This window comes from Ammospiza nelsoni, chromosome 16 (genome assembly GCF_027579445.1).
Source record: "Ammospiza nelsoni isolate bAmmNel1 chromosome 16, bAmmNel1.pri, whole genome shotgun sequence".
In the NCBI taxonomy this organism is placed as follows: Eukaryota; Metazoa; Chordata; class Aves; order Passeriformes; family Passerellidae; genus Ammospiza; species Ammospiza nelsoni.
This window is the reverse complement of record NC_080648.1, coordinates 4,522,343-4,539,603: the sequence shown is the minus strand read 5'-3', so window position 1 is coordinate 4,539,603 and position 17,261 is coordinate 4,522,343. Positions and strand designations below refer to the sequence as shown.

Here is a 17,261-nt window from a genome sequence, read left to right as displayed (position 1 = left end):
AATCTGCAGGTGCTGCACACCAGTGCATATATTTGAGATCAAACCTACAAGTTTTCACAGTAAGAGCTTTCCTTTTGAAATTCAGAGTCTGATTTAGAGTGGCTTTGTTTTTTCTGGAGAAATTCTGGTCAATGATGGCAGCATGGTGTTTAAAACTCCCTGAAATTAAATTGCTGTCAGAGCTGTTCTAAACAGAGTAGCATTTATCAAATACATGCTACAGCTGTGTTTTCTGGGTTCTTATTTGAAATTACCTGTGTGAATCATCTGAGGCATGTCCTGACAATATCACAGAAATATTATCACCTCTAGGACCGGGGATGAAACAGGACTGAATGAACGGGTGCCAAAGAAAGGAAAAGTTGCTTTGCTGGTGTATTGTGAGCAGTGGTAAAGGGGAGGTTACAAAACTCCACCTCAGACATCCCATCACAGCCCCTGATTTCACAGGGAGACAGGAAGAAGCCTGTGTTAAATTTCTAATTGTTTATTCTAAAATGTGTTTCATTACCTTCTAATCTGGTTTCCATCCCGAACCCAGTGTAGCAGATCTAATTGCAATTGTGTAACTCCTTATTTGTACTAATATGAAACTAATTAGTCTGGTCAAAATTTATGCTGGTGGTGCAATAGGAGAATTCCAGCATTGTTTATCCTGATGCTGAGGAAGGAGGAAAGCTGTTACCTCTGAATCTCCCAGGCTCAGAGCAGCTAACACAGAAATTCTAACACATGACTTTATTATTATTTGCTTGCATCCTGTGTGTGGCACTGTGTATATCATAGCTATGTGCAGATTTCCTGCATTTCTTGCAAAACCCAGCTGCACACAAGCTTGAGCTCTGTCTTTCTCTACAACTCCTTTTGTAACATCATAAACACATCAGATGTGGTGCCCCAGTAAGGCTTGCTGAGGAAACACCACTTTGTATTTTCTATATTTGAATTTTCAGATATACTCCAGCAGTTGGCAATCTCATGAGATGGATTTTAAGCTCTTAGATTTTGGAAAGCTAAGGAACACTGACTTTACTGCTATTATCAGGTGCATATCTTTTTATTGAGACTTTTTTCCCTCTTTTTAAAGATCAAGGTGTTTCATAGGTATTTTATAGCCTGCAGTGACACAACTTTCACACAAAAAAGTGTCTCCTCAGTAACAGCTGCCAATGATAAGTTCTTTCTGATGCAGAGATGGTGTGGTGATTGATGTTTGAAAATGTGAGACTCAAACCATTTCAGGCAACAGAGGGGGGAAATTCACACTGCCAACATTCTGCTGCCTTCAAAGAGCTGCAACATTTTCCATTTTCTCTCCGTCTTCTGTCCCTGCTTTAAGTGGAGTTCGAACCACTTTCAGAAGGGTTTATTTTTCTAGAATAACTCAGGTTAGTTGTCCATATCCTTAGAGCGAAACAAAAAGAAGTTCAAACCTTGGAAGAATTTTGTCTTCATGTTCATCTCCCTCCCAAAGCAAAGTGGATCTTTATGAAGTGGTTTTCTTTTGTCCTGCCCAAATTTGTTTTTAAAATTTGGGGGTAGATTCTGCAGTAGATTCTTCCTTTTACCCTGGAAATGTTTACCCTGGACAGCCTAGAGCTGCCCTTTTAACATGGCATGCCCAATGCCAGGCTGAATTACCGACCTGTAACTGTGAGAGACTGCAAAGTCAGCATTCATTTGGTGCTTTGCTGAGGCCAGGCCAAAGGGAAGGAGAGGATTTGGATGTGTGGTGGACAAACCTCTGATCATAAGAACAGCCCTGGGGCCGAGGGAGTTCAGATATTTTCTGAAATTTCAGATATTTTATTATTTTATCCACCCACCTCGGGAGGATGAGCACAACAAACTGCCCTTTGCTTAGCTCTGGGTTCAGAGCAGATAAGAGAGATAAGAGAAGCAGACCCTGTGAGGTGGGATAATGGTTTTCACCACCTCAGTGTCCTCCCTTCCACACCTGGCTCAGGTGTGAGTTAAACTCTCCGTGGGGAAAATATCAGGATATTCACATTCACAATGAGGCCAATTTGAAAAAGCCATTTGTAGGAATGGAACTTTGAAGCTTCCTCCCCACACTGGTGACTGCCAGGGCAAGAGATGGACCCTGAATATGAGACTTTAATGGGAACAGCAGCTGAGGTAAATGCAACCAACCTACCTGCCTCTGCAAGGAGTGGCTTGAATAAAACTCTGTCTGAGACACTGGCTTCAAATCCAAGTTCACATGGAGCAAACAAAAAAAAAAAAAAGTGCTCTCTATAGGAACTCAATCCTCAGCAAAGATTTTTCTGGATGGAAAAAAATATGAATACTTGAAGAAGTCTTTTCCCTTGCCAGTGAATTGTGTTCCTCTGAGCAGGTGTCAAGCTGGAGTTTGGGCAATTCCAAAAGGCCTGAAATCCTAAAATACAGCCACTGCAGAGTGCAGCTGGACTCTATTCAGAAACCAAAGAGAATCAAATATCTACTAAAGTCCTGTAAAAAATAAGGCAAGTACTTAGAGATATTCTAGCAAGAGCAGTTTGCTCAGGAACATGTTTTATTCCTCTCTGTTTGAGTCATAAGTGACATAATGTGTCTCGTTTGTCCAGAAATGCTGCAAACAAATGCAGAGGACACTTAGGAGACTTCAACAGAGCTGTCTGCTCAGGAAAGACTGAAAAAAAAATGCTTGCTAAGCCTGAGAAAGGGAAGTTGGAGATGAGGGAAGGAAAAAAAGGAGATAAACTTTGTGACACTAGCAGCCAGTTTTTCTCATGAGCTGTGAAGGGCTCTGCTAACCAGAAAAGCTGCTGCAAGCTTGAGAAGGAGGAATTGGGGACTGAAGAACTCTCCTGCAGCACTTGGGCTGCTCAGGGCAGCTCAGTTCACAGGGTCAGCTGTCCTGGGACACAGAGGGGGCCAAAAGGACACCTGGAAATGTCCTGGTTTGGACATGACCCTCCTGAACTAACAGACCTTCAGGTACAGAGCTCTGCCAGGGAGCACACTGGGTTTGTACCTGAGCTCACCACTTTGATGGAGACATTGGAGCCTAAGGCAAAGATGAAGCACGTTAAAAACACACCCTTTTGTTACCATGATATTTTAAGAAAAATCTCTTCGCCAGGATTTCTTCTCCTGGGAAGATGAGAAGCCTCAGCTTCTCCATGTTTTGCTCCTCTGGAATGTGATTTGGAGAATTGTTTACCCAGCATGTGAAGTGGTTTTAATTAATGACTAAGCCCAGTCCAGCTGTGTCAGATTCTCTGAGACAGCTAAAGATATGATGATTATTGTAACTCAACCCATTTTGCTATTTCAATCAAATGAACTATTGACACCCATGAGCAGCTCTGATCCTGTTTCTAAGTGATCTCCTTTTATCCAGTCAGGCAGTTGTTTTATAACCTAAACAAAGCTACTTTGTAGCTTCAGTTCTATAGAAACTTGCAGAGTTTATACCGTAAACTGCTTGCCAGCCTTGGATTTTGGTCATTGTTGCAGTTTCAATGTTCCTGTCCATACACAAACTCAGAACTGGATTCCAATCCAATAGATTTCCAATTGTGTAAATATTTCAATAGCTTGCTGACAAGTAAGAAAAGCACTTGTGATTTTGCAATGCTGTGAAAAATAAAAAAAGTTTCTATAGCTTTTCCACTAACATATACTCATTTCAGACCTTCTCAGGAAAACATTTTGTCAGTACTGAAAGTTTTCAAGAGTGAATTTCACAGACCAGAAAATACACAGGTGACTGGGAGAAAAAAAAGCTGCTGCTAGCCAACATCATCTTGGGTATAGTTTTGGTTTTAATGTTAGTTTTGTTTTCAATCTTTATGTTCCTCTCTATGACTGGCTTAGAGTTTCCAAGGAGCTGAACTGTTGAACATCCTGTGCTGTTCAACTTTTCCTTGTTATGTTCAAAATAACATGAATAAGAGGCTTTTCTTTCTTATAAAGAAGCATTTTGCATATATTTTAAACTGTACACATGTATTGTACTATAAATGGATGTAAGACAATTATTTTTATCCTCTGGCTCGTTATGAAGGGGGGCCAGCACAGGCCAAAAGTCTTTGTCCATTGGAGAAGTCCTGCTCTGTCAGGGCTCTTCTCTGAGATGTAGATTAAAGTGGCAGCAGAGTAGGATCTCACCTTGATCACATAACACACCTTCCCATTCACATATTGAATACCTGCAACCACTGTTTTCCAGACAAATGGCAGAAGGTTAAAACGGATAAAAATATATTAATGTTCTTCTGTTTTATCTCCGTCCAATGAACAAAATCTGAGATTGTGTAGGAGAGAAGATTCAGTCTCACTTTGCCATCTAGTGGCAGCACCTTGGCTTGCTGAGATGTATCCCGGAAAAGCGAGCTGACGTTAGCTGGAGGTGGGAATGAGTTCCTAATTCTTTGGAAAAATCAGTCATTTTTCTACTCAAAATACTAAGAAGCCTAGTTACATTTTACAGCAGCACTGCACAAATAGCCACATTGCTAAAGTGAGTTTCCATTTGCAGGTACTTGGGTGAGCAGAGCCTATTTTAGCTGTGTTTCATCATTTTATGAACCTGGATCACTAGCAATTTTTTTTTTTCCTTGTGGATATGATTCATTAACTTCCCTTTCTACTTGCTCTTGGATTTTTACCAAGATAGTGGTATAGCCAAGCAGTTTATCTTCAGAAATATAAAGGACAACTCAAGGCAGACTGGCTGGACAAGCTACTTCTTCCTTCTTAAGGAGAAAACCCAAAAACTTTTAAACATTTTTAAAATCATTACAATTTTGTATTCAATTTATATTTCTTTGTGCATGTCTGTATTTCAAGGTTTATAGTATTTTTTTTTCCTTTTTCCACAATTTTGTGAGATATTGGTCATTATCTGGACCTGCAAGATCCTATTTGTGGCTTTATGGAATAAGTGAGTATAGCCTGGCAAGTGACAATGCTGTGGAGGGCTGGAATTGTTCTTTGGGGTCTGGAACAGTGGGGCTGCATCCCTGTGCCAGAAATGCTGAGCTGCCACAGCAGGAGGAACCAGAATTCTAGTTAATGGATCCACTGGGAAGCATTGGAGGTGAAATGACACTGGATGAGTGGTGTTTGTAGATAAAAATATGTAGGGTCTATTTTAGATCTGTTTAGAAGCAGTGGAAAGCAGAGATGTGGCCACTGTGGTTGTTATCTATAGTAAAGCAACAATATAAAAGCATAGGAATAACAGGTGAGAAAAAGTGTAAGAAAGAAAGTGGAGGGAAGGATAAGAGTGGAAAGATCTCATAACTGTGGATCAGTAACTAGACTTGACTGAAGGGACTTGATTGTTGCAATTTTGGCATCTGGTGGTCTGAGTGGCGCTCACAATCTTGATCCATCAGGGTGGGGGATAGGCCAAGGAACACCAGGGTCAGTGGGTAAATACAATTTAGGTTTAGATGGAACCTGTGGGTACCTGCCCTGGGGAGGGGAATTTTGCACTGAAGGGTCTTTGGTGGTTTATGACCCCTTTTAAGGTATGACCCTGCCTCTCACTTCAGCAAAGTTAAGCCAGTTATGTGACAGAAAGGACAAAAGCCTTCAGCCCCAAGTGGGTGAATGTTCCTCACTCTTCTTTGTGGCCAGGGGAGGACATTGGCACAAAAACAAACACCACGGTCTGTATGGCCTTCTCCCTAACCTGGCTCAACCCCCAGAGCCTCCGGTGCTGGGTGTGCACCCCTCTGGCTCGAGCAGATCAGGTTTCACCACCACGGCCCCAGAAGGTCTGGTCCTCACCCCGGAGCTGGTACAGCAGAGCACGGGGTGCCTCCAAAACGGAGCCAAGAACTAAGAACAGCTCAGACTCTCTCACACAGATGCACTTCGTAACACAGTGGAGATTTAGGCTAATGTACTCTCCGGGGCATCGTTTGAAGGATTTCTTTCAGTAGATGTTTCTGAACCCCCCAAAATTCGCCTTTGTGAGCAGGTATTGGAACAAGCAGCAAGAAGTACGAATAGGTTCAAACCCGGCCGTTGTTATCTGAGGTCTAATGACACTGAATGACACTGATGATTGGACTGGGTGGTCTTGAAGGTCTCTTCTAGCCCTGACGCTTCTGTTAGGAGAGTTTGGTGGTGCTGCTGCACCTCTTACAGCAGGAGAGTTTGGTGGTGCTGCTGCACCTCTTACAGCAACTCCTTGCCTTCCCTTGTGCACAAGTGAACAAGTACACGAGGGAAAGGCAAAACAGGGCAAGGCAGAGCAGGGCGCGACCCCCGCGGGTGCTGCCGGGGTCCATCCGGGGAGGGGCGGCGCGGTGCGGGGGCGGCGCTGCCTCCCTTCCTACCCCGGCCCGGACCGCAGGAGCGGCCAGAACGGCGGGAAAGCACGGGAGGAGCGGCGGGATGGACGAGAAGGTGAGCGCTGCCGGGGCGGCAGGGAGCGAGCTCGGCGGGGATCCGAGCCCCGGCCCCGGCCCCGGCTGGGAGCTGGTCCCGGCCCCGGCCCCGGCTGGGAGCGCAGGCAGGGCTGCTCCCGACCCCAGCCCCAGAGCGGAGCCGCCGCGCCCGGGGTCAGCCCCGTCAGCCCCGGGGCTGTGCCAGCAGAGCCCGTCCCGCCTCCCCACACAGCCCGGGCACCCTCGGGCCGGTTCCCTGAGCTGGGATCCGCCGCGGGACCGGGCCACGAGGCTCCGAGGACGGAACGCGGCTGGGTTTATCCCGCTCTGAGCACGTGTTCCCCCAGTGGGGATTCCCACCCGCGTCCGAAGTTGGTTTTTATTCTTCATAAAAGGTGAAATCCCTTGGAGGTGGAGAGGTGCCACCACCTCGTGGCATTCACTATTAGCTGGTGATCTTTTATCATTGTTTATCGCTATTTATCACTATTTGCTGGTGATCTTTTATCTCCATCCTTTCCCGTTGAGGTATCCGAAAAGGGCCAGTTCCTAATGCTGATAAGGAAGGTCGAAACGGATGTTTTCAATTCGTATAAATCACTTGTCACTGAGTTTATTTTGTTTGCTGGGACAGCCACGGTGCTCAATGCACCCAGCTCTGTCCCCACGACAGCTCCTACCCCGATGGGTTTGGAGGATCGGGATCCGGCCATGCCCCCGTGCCGACCACATGGCAGGTTTAATTGCAGAGATATTAACCTCCATTGATAATTCCGCTGCTTTGAGGACCATGAAGGATTAAATAGGACTTGTTTTGGCTGGTGTATTTGACGGCATAGCGCCCAATTTTAGAAATTTGTGGAGATCAGATTTCCCAGGAGCCTGGGAGGTGGTGGAATGCATTGTGAGGTTTAAATTCGTTTTTGTTGTGGCAGTATGCATTACTCACTTACAGCTGTGGATACATATCTCCACCAAAACTTCCCTTTCATATTTTGTGTCAGTATTGGAAGCTGAGTAAATAAATTTCTCCCTTTTTGGCTGAAAGTTGTGCTTCACATATTACGGTGTATTTCCCTCTGCCAAATTCATGTTATTCGGCTGAGCTCCTAAATTCGTACAATTATCAATGCTCATTGTACAAATTTAGGAGAATCATTAGAATTGCTAATTATTCATTAGCAATGATCATCGAAATGCATTCAGGCTTAGGCATGGTTACAGCCATTAGCACAGTGACCATTACAGATGGAGAAAGTGAAGGTTTCCATCCGGGGGCTCAGGTTTGGTGATTTGTGTGCTCAGTCTGGTTCATTCTGGTGCTGATTCCTTCTGTGAGGAGAATAAGCGTTCCTTCAATGGATAACTTGATTTTCAGTGGAGACATGCTGGCATCATTTCCAGTATCATTTTCTGAAAAAGTAAAATAATACAAGTCTCGTCGGGGTTTGCCCGGACAGGTTATTATCCCGTTAAAAACAGGGAAAAGCCACGGTGCACTAATTGTTTTGTACTTTTTGGAGACACTGCTATCCATAGATTCCCAAGTGAGTGTGCCCCGAGGTTTAGTTAGTCTCAGGCATTGTTCTGTGCTGCTTTTACCGTAACACTTTGTCCTGATCGATTGTAAAGCTGTCAGATTCCCCTTGAATGGAAGGTGGAGCACCTCATTAAGGTTTGCATAAAATGCACACTGAGGTCACAGCGATTATTTACCTTGAGTTTTTCCCTCAGCCTTGTGTGGCTTCAGGCTCTTTTCCAATAGGCCATTAACCCATTCTGTGCTTCCATTTGACTGGGGTAATATGGGCTATGAAAAACCCATTGAATTCTGCCTTTTTGGCCCATTGTACCACTCGGAAAATGTGAGCTCGTTTCACTGCTCAGACTAGAGATAAAAGTCCCTTTTCCCATTTAGAACATCTGTGTTCTGCCTCCTGAAATGCAGTCCAGCTAAGCAGTGAAGATGTTCAAGAACATGTAATCACAGAATGATTCTATGCAGGTGCTTTTATTGAAGAGCTCTGGGTGTCAGGGGCACAGACCCAAATCTGACTCCAATATGGGTTCGGGATGAACACGTTTTTATACCCTTATCGTTATATAGCTACATATTAATTATTACACTTATATTGTTCTATTGTATACATTGATTTCATCCAAGCGTGGATTTTGCAATTTCCATCAACCCCCCCAAACATCGTTTCTCATGATTCTTGTTATGATTAAGCAATAATTATATCCAATTACCAAACAATCATCGCATCTAACAATCATGCAATTTATCATAGTCATCAAATGATTATACAGGTGCAGCCTAACATTTTCCCAGGGCTTACCAGGCCTATCCCTCCTTTCCAACTCCCCTGAATATTCCATGATTTTGGAAACATTTTATCCCTATACTATCACAGGTACCCTTGGTCAGTGCCAGTTTGAAGCAAGTTACCTTTAGGTGCCATGCTGGGAAAAGCCCCATCCTGCTGTGACAGGATTGTGGGGTGTACTGCTCCTGTTGGAAATCATACAGCTTTTACATTTTCTTGCTAACTTTAGTCAGGAGTTTCTTTCACCTTTGCCCCAGGGGAGGATAATTGCAATTTTTGGAATTCTTGAAAATAACACTTTATTAGATAATTCTTTCCACCTCTGTTTTCTCAATGGACGAACTGTAATCCTAGTTCTTGGGAATGGTCAATTAGTCTGACATTACATTTAGAATTCTTGGTATCACCATGAAAATTACTCCATCCCACGTCTCACCCATATTACTGAGTTGTGGGATGGAGTGAATTTCGTGGTGATACCAGAAATGCATGCAGTTAGTGTTCCACAGGTGGGCATTTCCCTGTGTTATAAAATTTCAGTAGCACACCTGGATAATTGTTCATTAAAAGCTGTGTCTTTTGTAATTTCATCTCGTTTTGTAACAAGGCCAAGGATTTGGCCCATCTTCAGGAGATGCAGTTAATTTTCTAATCTAAATGCAATGTCAGGAGCACTTGGAGCCCGTGTAAGCATTAGCTAAACTTTTTCCTCCAACTTTTGTTTTCCTTTCTGTCCTCCTGTAACTGTCTCTGCAGCTGTTCTATTTTCAAGGACCGTAATAATAACTCAGCTGCATTCCAGTTCAGTGGTCAGTTCTTGTTTCTCTTTAATATTATATCTTCTGTGCTGGCAGGCAACCTTCCACCAGCCCAGGTTGCTCCAAGGCCCATCCAACCTGGCCTTGAACACTTCCAGGGATGGGGCAGCCACAGCTTCTCTGGGCATCCTGTGCCAGGGCCTCACCACCTTCACAGGGATGATTTTCTTCCCAATATTCAATGTAACCCAGTGTCTTTCCCTTTAAAGCTGTCATGATGGAGTGGGTCACCTTGGCTCTGTGCTCCAGCTCCCTCTTGCAGCACCAGGCAACTGGTCCCTGTGTTTTGGCTTTCCAAGCCCTTGCAGAGCTGTAGGAAACTCGTTTTTGGGCTCTAACAGAGTTGCTGGGCTTTGTGTCAGGTGGAGCAGGCTTGGACAGTCCTTGGGATGGGAGTGTTGGGAGGCTCCTCAGGTTCCCTGAGAGCAGAGGAGTTTGTTTGCCCCTCCAAGTGCTGGCCAGCACTGGATCTTGTGGTTCCCTCATGGGGTTTGGATGCTCCCACCTGGGAGGCTGAAAGCTCTTTGCTCACAAATCACCAGCACCATCTCTTCCTTCAGACATGGAAGAACAAAATCAACGAGGCCAACAAGATGGCCCTGCTGGCCTGGGAGAAGGAGACAGGCATCGAGCTGGTGCAGATCAATGGGCAGAGGCGCTACGGGGGCCCTCCCCCAGGTACGGCAGAGTGGGGCTGGGAGGGGACTCACCCTTGTTAAAAATAGGCTAGAAACTGCTGTAAAATAGTTGATAATTGTTAAGCATCTACTATAGTTTGGTTATGGTAAAAGGAGTTAAAGAGTAGTTATAAGAAAAACGGTACTCAAGATACCATAACACCCCTCAGTAAAGTGCATCACAAGCCAGCCTGGACACAACTGTAATGGCCAATCACGCACCTTAAACCTTCGTGCAAATGAAGGATCCCAATAGAAACCAATCCAAAGGGACAAAAAACAGGATTAAAAAGGGGCTTCTGACCCAGGGAAGGAGGGTGCTGCTGAATCTGTGTCACACACACACACATTTTATGAAAAATCCTTTCCTTAGGATTTTTCCTCCTGAGAAGCTGAGAAGCCTCAGAAACAAAATGTAAACAATGGTTATCTGCTGCTGTGGAATGCAACAGGTAAATCTGTAATTGGTGTCATGTGGTTGTTTCTAATTAATGGCCAATCACAGTCAGCTGGCTTGGACTCTCTGTCCAAGCCACAAGCCTTCGTTATCATTCCTTCTTTTCTATTCTTAGCCAGCCTTCTGATGAAATCCTTTCTTCTATTCTTTTAGTATATTTTCAATATTTTATATATATCATAAAATAATAGATCAAGCCTTCTGAAACATGGAGTCAGGATGAGGGAAGAGACAAGGATCTAAGACCCCTGTGAATACGATCACATACCTGAAACATCAGGGCCATTGCTGCCAGCACTGCAGCATCCTCAAGGGAATGCTCCTGCTTTACCCATGGGCCCCCACGCTTTAGGCCTTTACTTTTTATTATAATAAATGCTGAAATCACTGTAGTACTGGGAGCGTGGTCCCGTTTTTACAGCTACGGTCACAGTGTCCCCATGTCCCCGCAGGCTGGGTGGGCGGCCCGCCGCCGGCCGGCACCGAGGTGTACATCGCCAGGCTGCCGCAGGACATCTACGAGGACACGCTGCTGCCGCTGTTCGGGAGCGTGGGGCGGCTCTACGAGTTCCGCCTGATGATGACGTTCAGCGGGATGAACCGCGGCTTCGCCTACGCCCGCTACGCGTCCCGGCAGGACGCGCGCAGCGCCATCGCCACCTTCCACCGCTTCCAGCTGCGCCGCGGCTGCGCCATCGTCGTCTGCTGGAGCACGCAGAAGCGCGAGCTGCTCGTCAGCGGCCTGGGCGCCTCAGTGAGCCAGCGGGAGCTGGAGGCCACGCTGCAGAGGGTCACCGAGGGCATCTGTAGTGTCACCCTGCACGCCAGCCCCTCCCAGAAACAGGCCAAGCTCGCAGTGCTGAAGTACAGGTCGCACCAGGCTGCTGCCCTGGCCAAGAAAACTCTGATGGAAGGTGAGTGGTGCTCAGGGATGCTGGTTGGGCTGGGTTTCCCACTCCTAGATTTGGCTGCAAGGTGACTTCAGCCTTGACACACCCCGTGCTCTCTCCCTGTGTCCTGTGGGATGCCAGCTGCCCACGGTGCAGTTGATTTTCAGCAGTCCTGGTGGTGGGGTGAAGGGGCTGCTCAGAGCAGGAGCATCACCAGGTCAGGGCACCCAGAACATTAACCAAGTCATTAAACCTTTCCAGTGGAGCTGCCCAGCCCCTCAGTGTCCCTTAAACACTCCTGATAGAGCTGCTCAGTCCCTCTGAGCCCTGTCCCATGGCTGCAATGCCCTGATGGGACACACTTCCCAAACATCCAACCAGCACCTCCGAAGTCTTGGTTTGTACCCATTCCTGCCCCAGCTGAGGAGCATTTGGCTTTGAAAGCTGTTCACCTTGACTCTAAAATCAAGCTGCCCCTAAAATCCTGGAGAGGGATGGGATGGGATGGGACAGGATGGGACGGGATGATGCTGGAGGGTAGGTGAGCATCTCCTGTCTCCTAGGGACCCTGAGGCTTGGGAAAGCAAAGATGATGGTGGAATGGCTGAATCCCCAGCTGAAGCAGAAGCTGCAGCTCTGTGAGGAGGAGCCACCATCCAGCTGGGTGCAGGGAGGTGAGAGCCCAGCAGTGCCCCCGCCTCTGTCGCTGCAGAACGTGCTGGACTGCCTGAACACGCTGTGCTGGAAGCATCACCTGAGGACACCCCTGATCAGGACCAAGTGTGTCCAGGTGAACCCCAACGGGTGGCAGCGCTTCTGGTACCAGGTGGCCGTCCCAGGGTCCCACGTGCCCGTCAGTGGCTTCATGTGGATCTCACCAGACAGGCAGGGCCAGAGCGAGCATGAGAAGGCCGAGGTGGTGGCAGCCCTGCACCTTTTGCAGGTGTTGGCTGAGTCCTTGGTGAGTCCTTGCACGGCCTTTCCCAAAGTCCTGAAGGGTCCCCTGGGAGGGCGGAGGTGTGGCACTTCTGGGCAGGGTGGGATGGGGCAGGGAGGGACCCAGGCTGGCTGGCAGGGCTGAACACTGTCAGCTCTGAGCTGAGGATCTCTGGTTTAAGCACGGGATGCAAGAGGGGGTTTGGGGCTTAGGGCAGAGCCTGACCTTTCTCTCTCCCCTGCAGGGTGCCAGCTGAAGTAGCAGCTGCTCTACCACAGCCACGACTGAGCCCCAGCCCTGCTGGGCTCCTGGCCCTGTTCCAGCATTCCTTGGAGTTGTTTGCATCAGTTTTGAGAGCTGGCTCTGGAGGATAAGGGCTGCTGTCCTGTTCCACAGCAGCCACCACGTCCCCGGGCAGCCCTCGAGTTGGTTCTAGTTTTGGGTTGTTGGTTTTCCTGTTGCCAAGTTTGGTTCTGTTAAGCTGGTTGGTGTGGTGTTGGAGGGCAGGTCCTGGAGAAGCAGCAGCAGCTCTTGGAGGGGCTGTGCCAGGCCTGGATGCCAGTGTGATGGAGGGAATTCCTCCACTGGCATTCCTGAGGAGCAGCCTCAGGGGAGAACAAGGCCAGCACAGAGAGTGTCCCAGGGGTCACAGATGTTCTGTGAGCTGGTGGAGCTGCTGTGTGGGGAGAGGAGTGCCCTTAACCTGTTTGCATAGTGAGGAAGCAGCTGTGGAGTTGGCAGCTGTCCATGAATGATTCCTCAGCAGTGGCACATCTGGCCACGTGCTGTTCTTTTGGCATTAAAGAGTTCTGGAGAGCACCAGCTCAGTCATGTCATCTTTTCCTCCTGCAGCCTCAGCTCCCTGCCTGTCCACTGCATCTCAGTGCTCTCCCCACACCAGGAAAGGGACAGGGTGGGATCTGGAGCCTTCAGAGCCTGGTGGGCCCATTGTGTGGGAAGCAGCATTCCCTATCACCTTGATCTTTGTTGTCTTCGACTCACTGGGCTCTTTCTCACCAGCTTTTGATACTCCTCAGGCTCCTCCAAGTACCTCCTGATGTCCTCCATGTTGTTTTGTGGTCCTCTGGGATATCTGGGAGCACGTTGTTGGAGGTTTTTCCTTTTGTTTTTCTCTGTCTTAGGGAATTTCCCCCCGTTTTTGTTGCTAAGGAGTAATAACCATTCCAAGGGAGGTTCCTGCCTTCCTTAGCAGACACCTACCTTTCAAACCAGGACACCCCTCTATGCTCTCCAGGGACTTCGGGTTTCAGTTTTGTTGATTGCTCACCCCCAGCTCCAGGAATGAACCCCTGGGGGCTGCAGCTGGTGCTCCAAGGGCTCCCAGGCAGTGCTGGGAATCCACTGGAGGATGTGAGCCACAGCCAGGAGTAGAAATGCTGGAACTGCACCAGATCCTCCCCATTCCCCAGCAGGTGCAGGCCATGGCTGGCACTGTTCCAGGCCCTGCTGCCCACTCTGCCCATCCCAGGGAGGGATCCCTGTCCCTCTCCCTGTCCCTGCTCGTGGCACTCTGTGACCCACCAAGTCCCTTTGGCAGCACCCAAGTCCCATCCCTCTTCTTTTGGAGATCCCCAGGATCCTTCAAGAGCCTTGGGGTGCACTCTTTAGGTTATTCCTTGCACTCCCTGGAAGTCTGTCTGTCCCTCCTGGGCACACCAGGACTCCTTGCCTTATGAGGATGAACCACCAGCACAGGGAGCTGGGAAGTGAAAGGCACTGAGTTTATTTCTAACAGAGCTAAAGTCTTAATTAATTAATTAACAAAGGGTAATTGACCTGCTGGGACAGGGATCCTTCAGAGCCTGGTGGGCCCAAGCCTGGGAGGCTCTGGCCTCCCCCCCCATCCCAAAACAACCTAAAGGACCCCCAAACTCATCCACAAACCCCAGCATTACGCCCTCCCCTGCATCCCTCACCACAGACCCCAACCCTGTCCCCCCATAGCTCAGAGTCCCCCTCTCATCGACCAGAGCCCCCCAGCCTTGTTCCCCCATACCTGAGTGTCCCCCCCCCCCATCCACAGAGCCCGCCAGCCCTGTTCCCCACCTCAGGGCCCCTCCCCATCCCTCACGGACCCGTCACGGACCCTTCCCAGTCCCTCTGGCCCCAGCCGTGTGCCCCCACCCCCAAAGGCCTCCTCTGCTCCAGGACCCTCAGCCGCCCATCCCCATCCTGGGGCCAGCTTCGGCTCCTCCCGCGGGGCCCCCTGCCCCCCATAACCGCTGTCCCCTGCGAGACCCCCGCTGCCCCTTTAAGACCGCGCCTACAGCTCAGCTTGAGTGGCAGCCATAGGAGCCAATCAGAACGCCAGCGTCCTGCCCACCGACGGTGGCAGCAATCCGGCGAGGCCACGCCCCGTAGGCGGGCACTCCCAGGGGCTGCGGCTCTGATTGGCCGCGCCCCGCGAGAAGGACGGGCACAGCCCGCCTCCTAGCCAGGCGGGGCGGCAGCGCTGAGGGGGAGGCGCCCCGGCCCCGGGCGGCCGCTCAGTCGCTGTCGCTGTCGCTGCTGTCACCGCCCTCCGCCGCCTCCGGTTCGGCCTCGTCCCGCAGGTCAGCGAAGAAATCCTCCCCGCTGCCCAGCGCCTTGCTGCTGAGGGCGCGCAGCGGCCCGCCCTTCTTCTTCTTCCGCCGGTAATCATCGACCACCATGGAGCCGAGCGCCGACACGTCCCAGAACTTCACCTTCTGGTCGTGGCCGCTGCTGGCCAGGAGCTTCCCGTCCGCCGCCACGGCCAGCTGCTCGATGGGCTCGCCCAGGTGCTGCCCCACGCAGCCCAGCACGCGGTTCGGCAGCACGTTCACCGCCCTGGGCACGGCACGGGGCACTGAGGGCCCTGCAGCGCCCGGGGACGCCGCCTGCCCGCCTGTCCTGTGAGCTGGGCAAGGCTGATCCCGTCCGACACCCTCCTCCTTACACCCCAGCCCATCCCACACCTCTCCTTCCACATCCCCTCCCATCCCATCCTCCACAATTCCCTGTCACCCCATCTCCAGCCCATCTCCCCCTTCCTATCCCACCACCCTCCACTCTCTCTTCCATCTCACCCCCCACACTCCCTCCCGATCCCACGCCCTCTCCATTCCCCATCCCACAGCTCCCCATCCCTCCCCAGTTCTCCCCCTGACCTGATGACTCCGTCCAGGGACCCCACGCACACGATGCTGTCCGTGATGGGCACCATGCAGTCAATGGTCTCTGCCCTGAGCGCAAAGCGGTCGCTGGCAGCCCCGAAGCCGTCCCAGTTGAAGAGGTAGATGGTGCCTTCGCTGGAGCCACACGCCACCTTCCTCCCCCTCTAGGCAAAAGGGAGGGCAGTGAGGCAGAGGCAGAACAACAGCGAGGACAGGGAGCTGTGGGATGCTGCTCCATGCTGGGGAGCAGTGCCAACCTTCATCAGCACCACAGAGGTCAGGTCACCGTTCTGAGGCTCCGAGAGCAGCTCAAAGCGCCGTCTCTTCACGTTGAAGACACCCAAGGTGCCATCACCACTGTGGGACGTGGAAAGGACACGCTGTGAGCACAGGACATGGCACAGGGCACTCCTGCCATGGAGCCCGACCCCACTAAGCCCCTCCGGTACCTGGCTGTCAGCAGGATCTTCCCGTTGCCATCCACAGCCATGGCACTGATGTACTCCTCCTGCTGCCGTGCCTCCAGGATGGCGCTGCCCCTGCGCAGGTCCCACACCTTCACTGCCCCGCCGTCGTCACCCGTGGCGAAGATGTGGTTGTCGATGGGCAGCACGCAGTTGAGAGCTGCTCTGCAGAGACCCCGGCCCACGGTCACGGCTCCCGGGGCAGCGCTGCGGGCTCTCCCTACGGCCCGGGGCTGCGTGGCCGTGCCGCGGGACGGAAGGGGACTATGGGACAATGCCCCACCGTTGTGCCCGGACTGAGCACGGACTTACTCGTGGGCCTTGGGGAAGCGCGTTTCCAGCCGTCCCTCCTCCGTTGTCAGAATGTGGATGGACTTATCCTTGGACACAGTGAAAAGCTCTGGAGAGCCGCGTTAGTGCCCCCCGCCCGGCGGCCCCCGGTGCCGCCCCACAGTCCCCGCACTCACTCTGCCCGTCCTGGGAGAACACCGCGTCCCGGCACGACTTGAGGTGATGTCCCGAGGACCAGAGCTGCCGGTTCTCCCCCTCGGTGCAGGAGTACGAGTACCTGCCGGCACGGGAGTGCTCGCCGGGACCCGCGGCAGCCGGGGAGCCCCGCTCAGCGTGTCCCAGCCCCGGCCCCTGCACTCACAGGTACACATCGCCGTCCACGTCCCCCGCGGCCAGCAGCGGCCGCTCCGGGTGCAGCGCGATGGCGTTGGCCGTGGCCTCCAGACAGATGTCCTCGGGCGTGTCCCGCACCCGCGGCTCCCGCGCCGCCGGCTCCGGGGACTCCTGGGGCTCCTGGGGACAGCGGGGCCGTGGGACCGGGCCCGGGGCCTCCGGGCTCCCGCAGCCCCACGCGTGCTCACCTCCTCCATGGCGGCCGCCATAGCGCCCTGCTCATTTGCATGGGCACGCCTTTCCTCATTTACATATACCCGCCCCTTGTTTACATGGCACCGCCCGCCCGCGCCTCTCAGCGCTGCGGGACCGGCCCGGCTGTGGGATGGCCCCGCCTCGGGGCTCCACCGCCTCGGGGCTCCACCGCCTCGGGGCTCCACCGCCTCGGGGCTCCACCGCCTCGGGGCTCCACCGCCTCGGGGCTCCACCGCCTCGGGGCTCTGGCTCCTTGGGGCTCCAGGATCTCGGCGCTCCGGCG

The 17,261-nt window shown here is 51.3% G+C and overlaps 2 protein-coding genes across 2 annotated transcripts; one reads left to right on the top strand and one right to left on the bottom strand.

The window, feature by feature from the left end:
- Window positions 1–6,356: 6,356 nt before the first annotated feature.
- Window positions 6,357–13,014, top strand: DND1 (DND microRNA-mediated repression inhibitor 1). Its single transcript, XM_059483793.1, has 5 exons — window positions 6,357–6,393; window positions 10,080–10,197; window positions 11,106–11,567; window positions 12,107–12,504; window positions 12,725–13,014. The coding sequence occupies exons 1-5, from the start codon at window positions 6,382–6,384 to the stop codon at window positions 12,734–12,736; spliced, it is 1,002 nt and encodes a 333-aa protein (XP_059339776.1). The 5' UTR covers window positions 6,357–6,381; the 3' UTR covers window positions 12,737–13,014.
- A 1,833-nt stretch (window positions 13,015–14,847) lies between these two features.
- WDR55 (WD repeat domain 55) lies at window positions 14,848–16,995 on the bottom strand. Its single transcript, XM_059483728.1, has 8 exons — window positions 16,972–16,995; window positions 16,752–16,903; window positions 16,567–16,667; window positions 16,412–16,499; window positions 16,085–16,264; window positions 15,893–15,992; window positions 15,630–15,799; window positions 14,848–15,309 (listed from the first exon to the last, which is right to left on the bottom strand). Exons 1-8 carry the CDS (start codon window positions 16,990–16,992, stop codon window positions 14,988–14,990), a joined length of 1,134 nt encoding a protein of 377 aa, XP_059339711.1. The 5' UTR covers window positions 16,993–16,995; the 3' UTR covers window positions 14,848–14,987.
- Window positions 16,996–17,261: the final 266 nt, after the last annotated feature.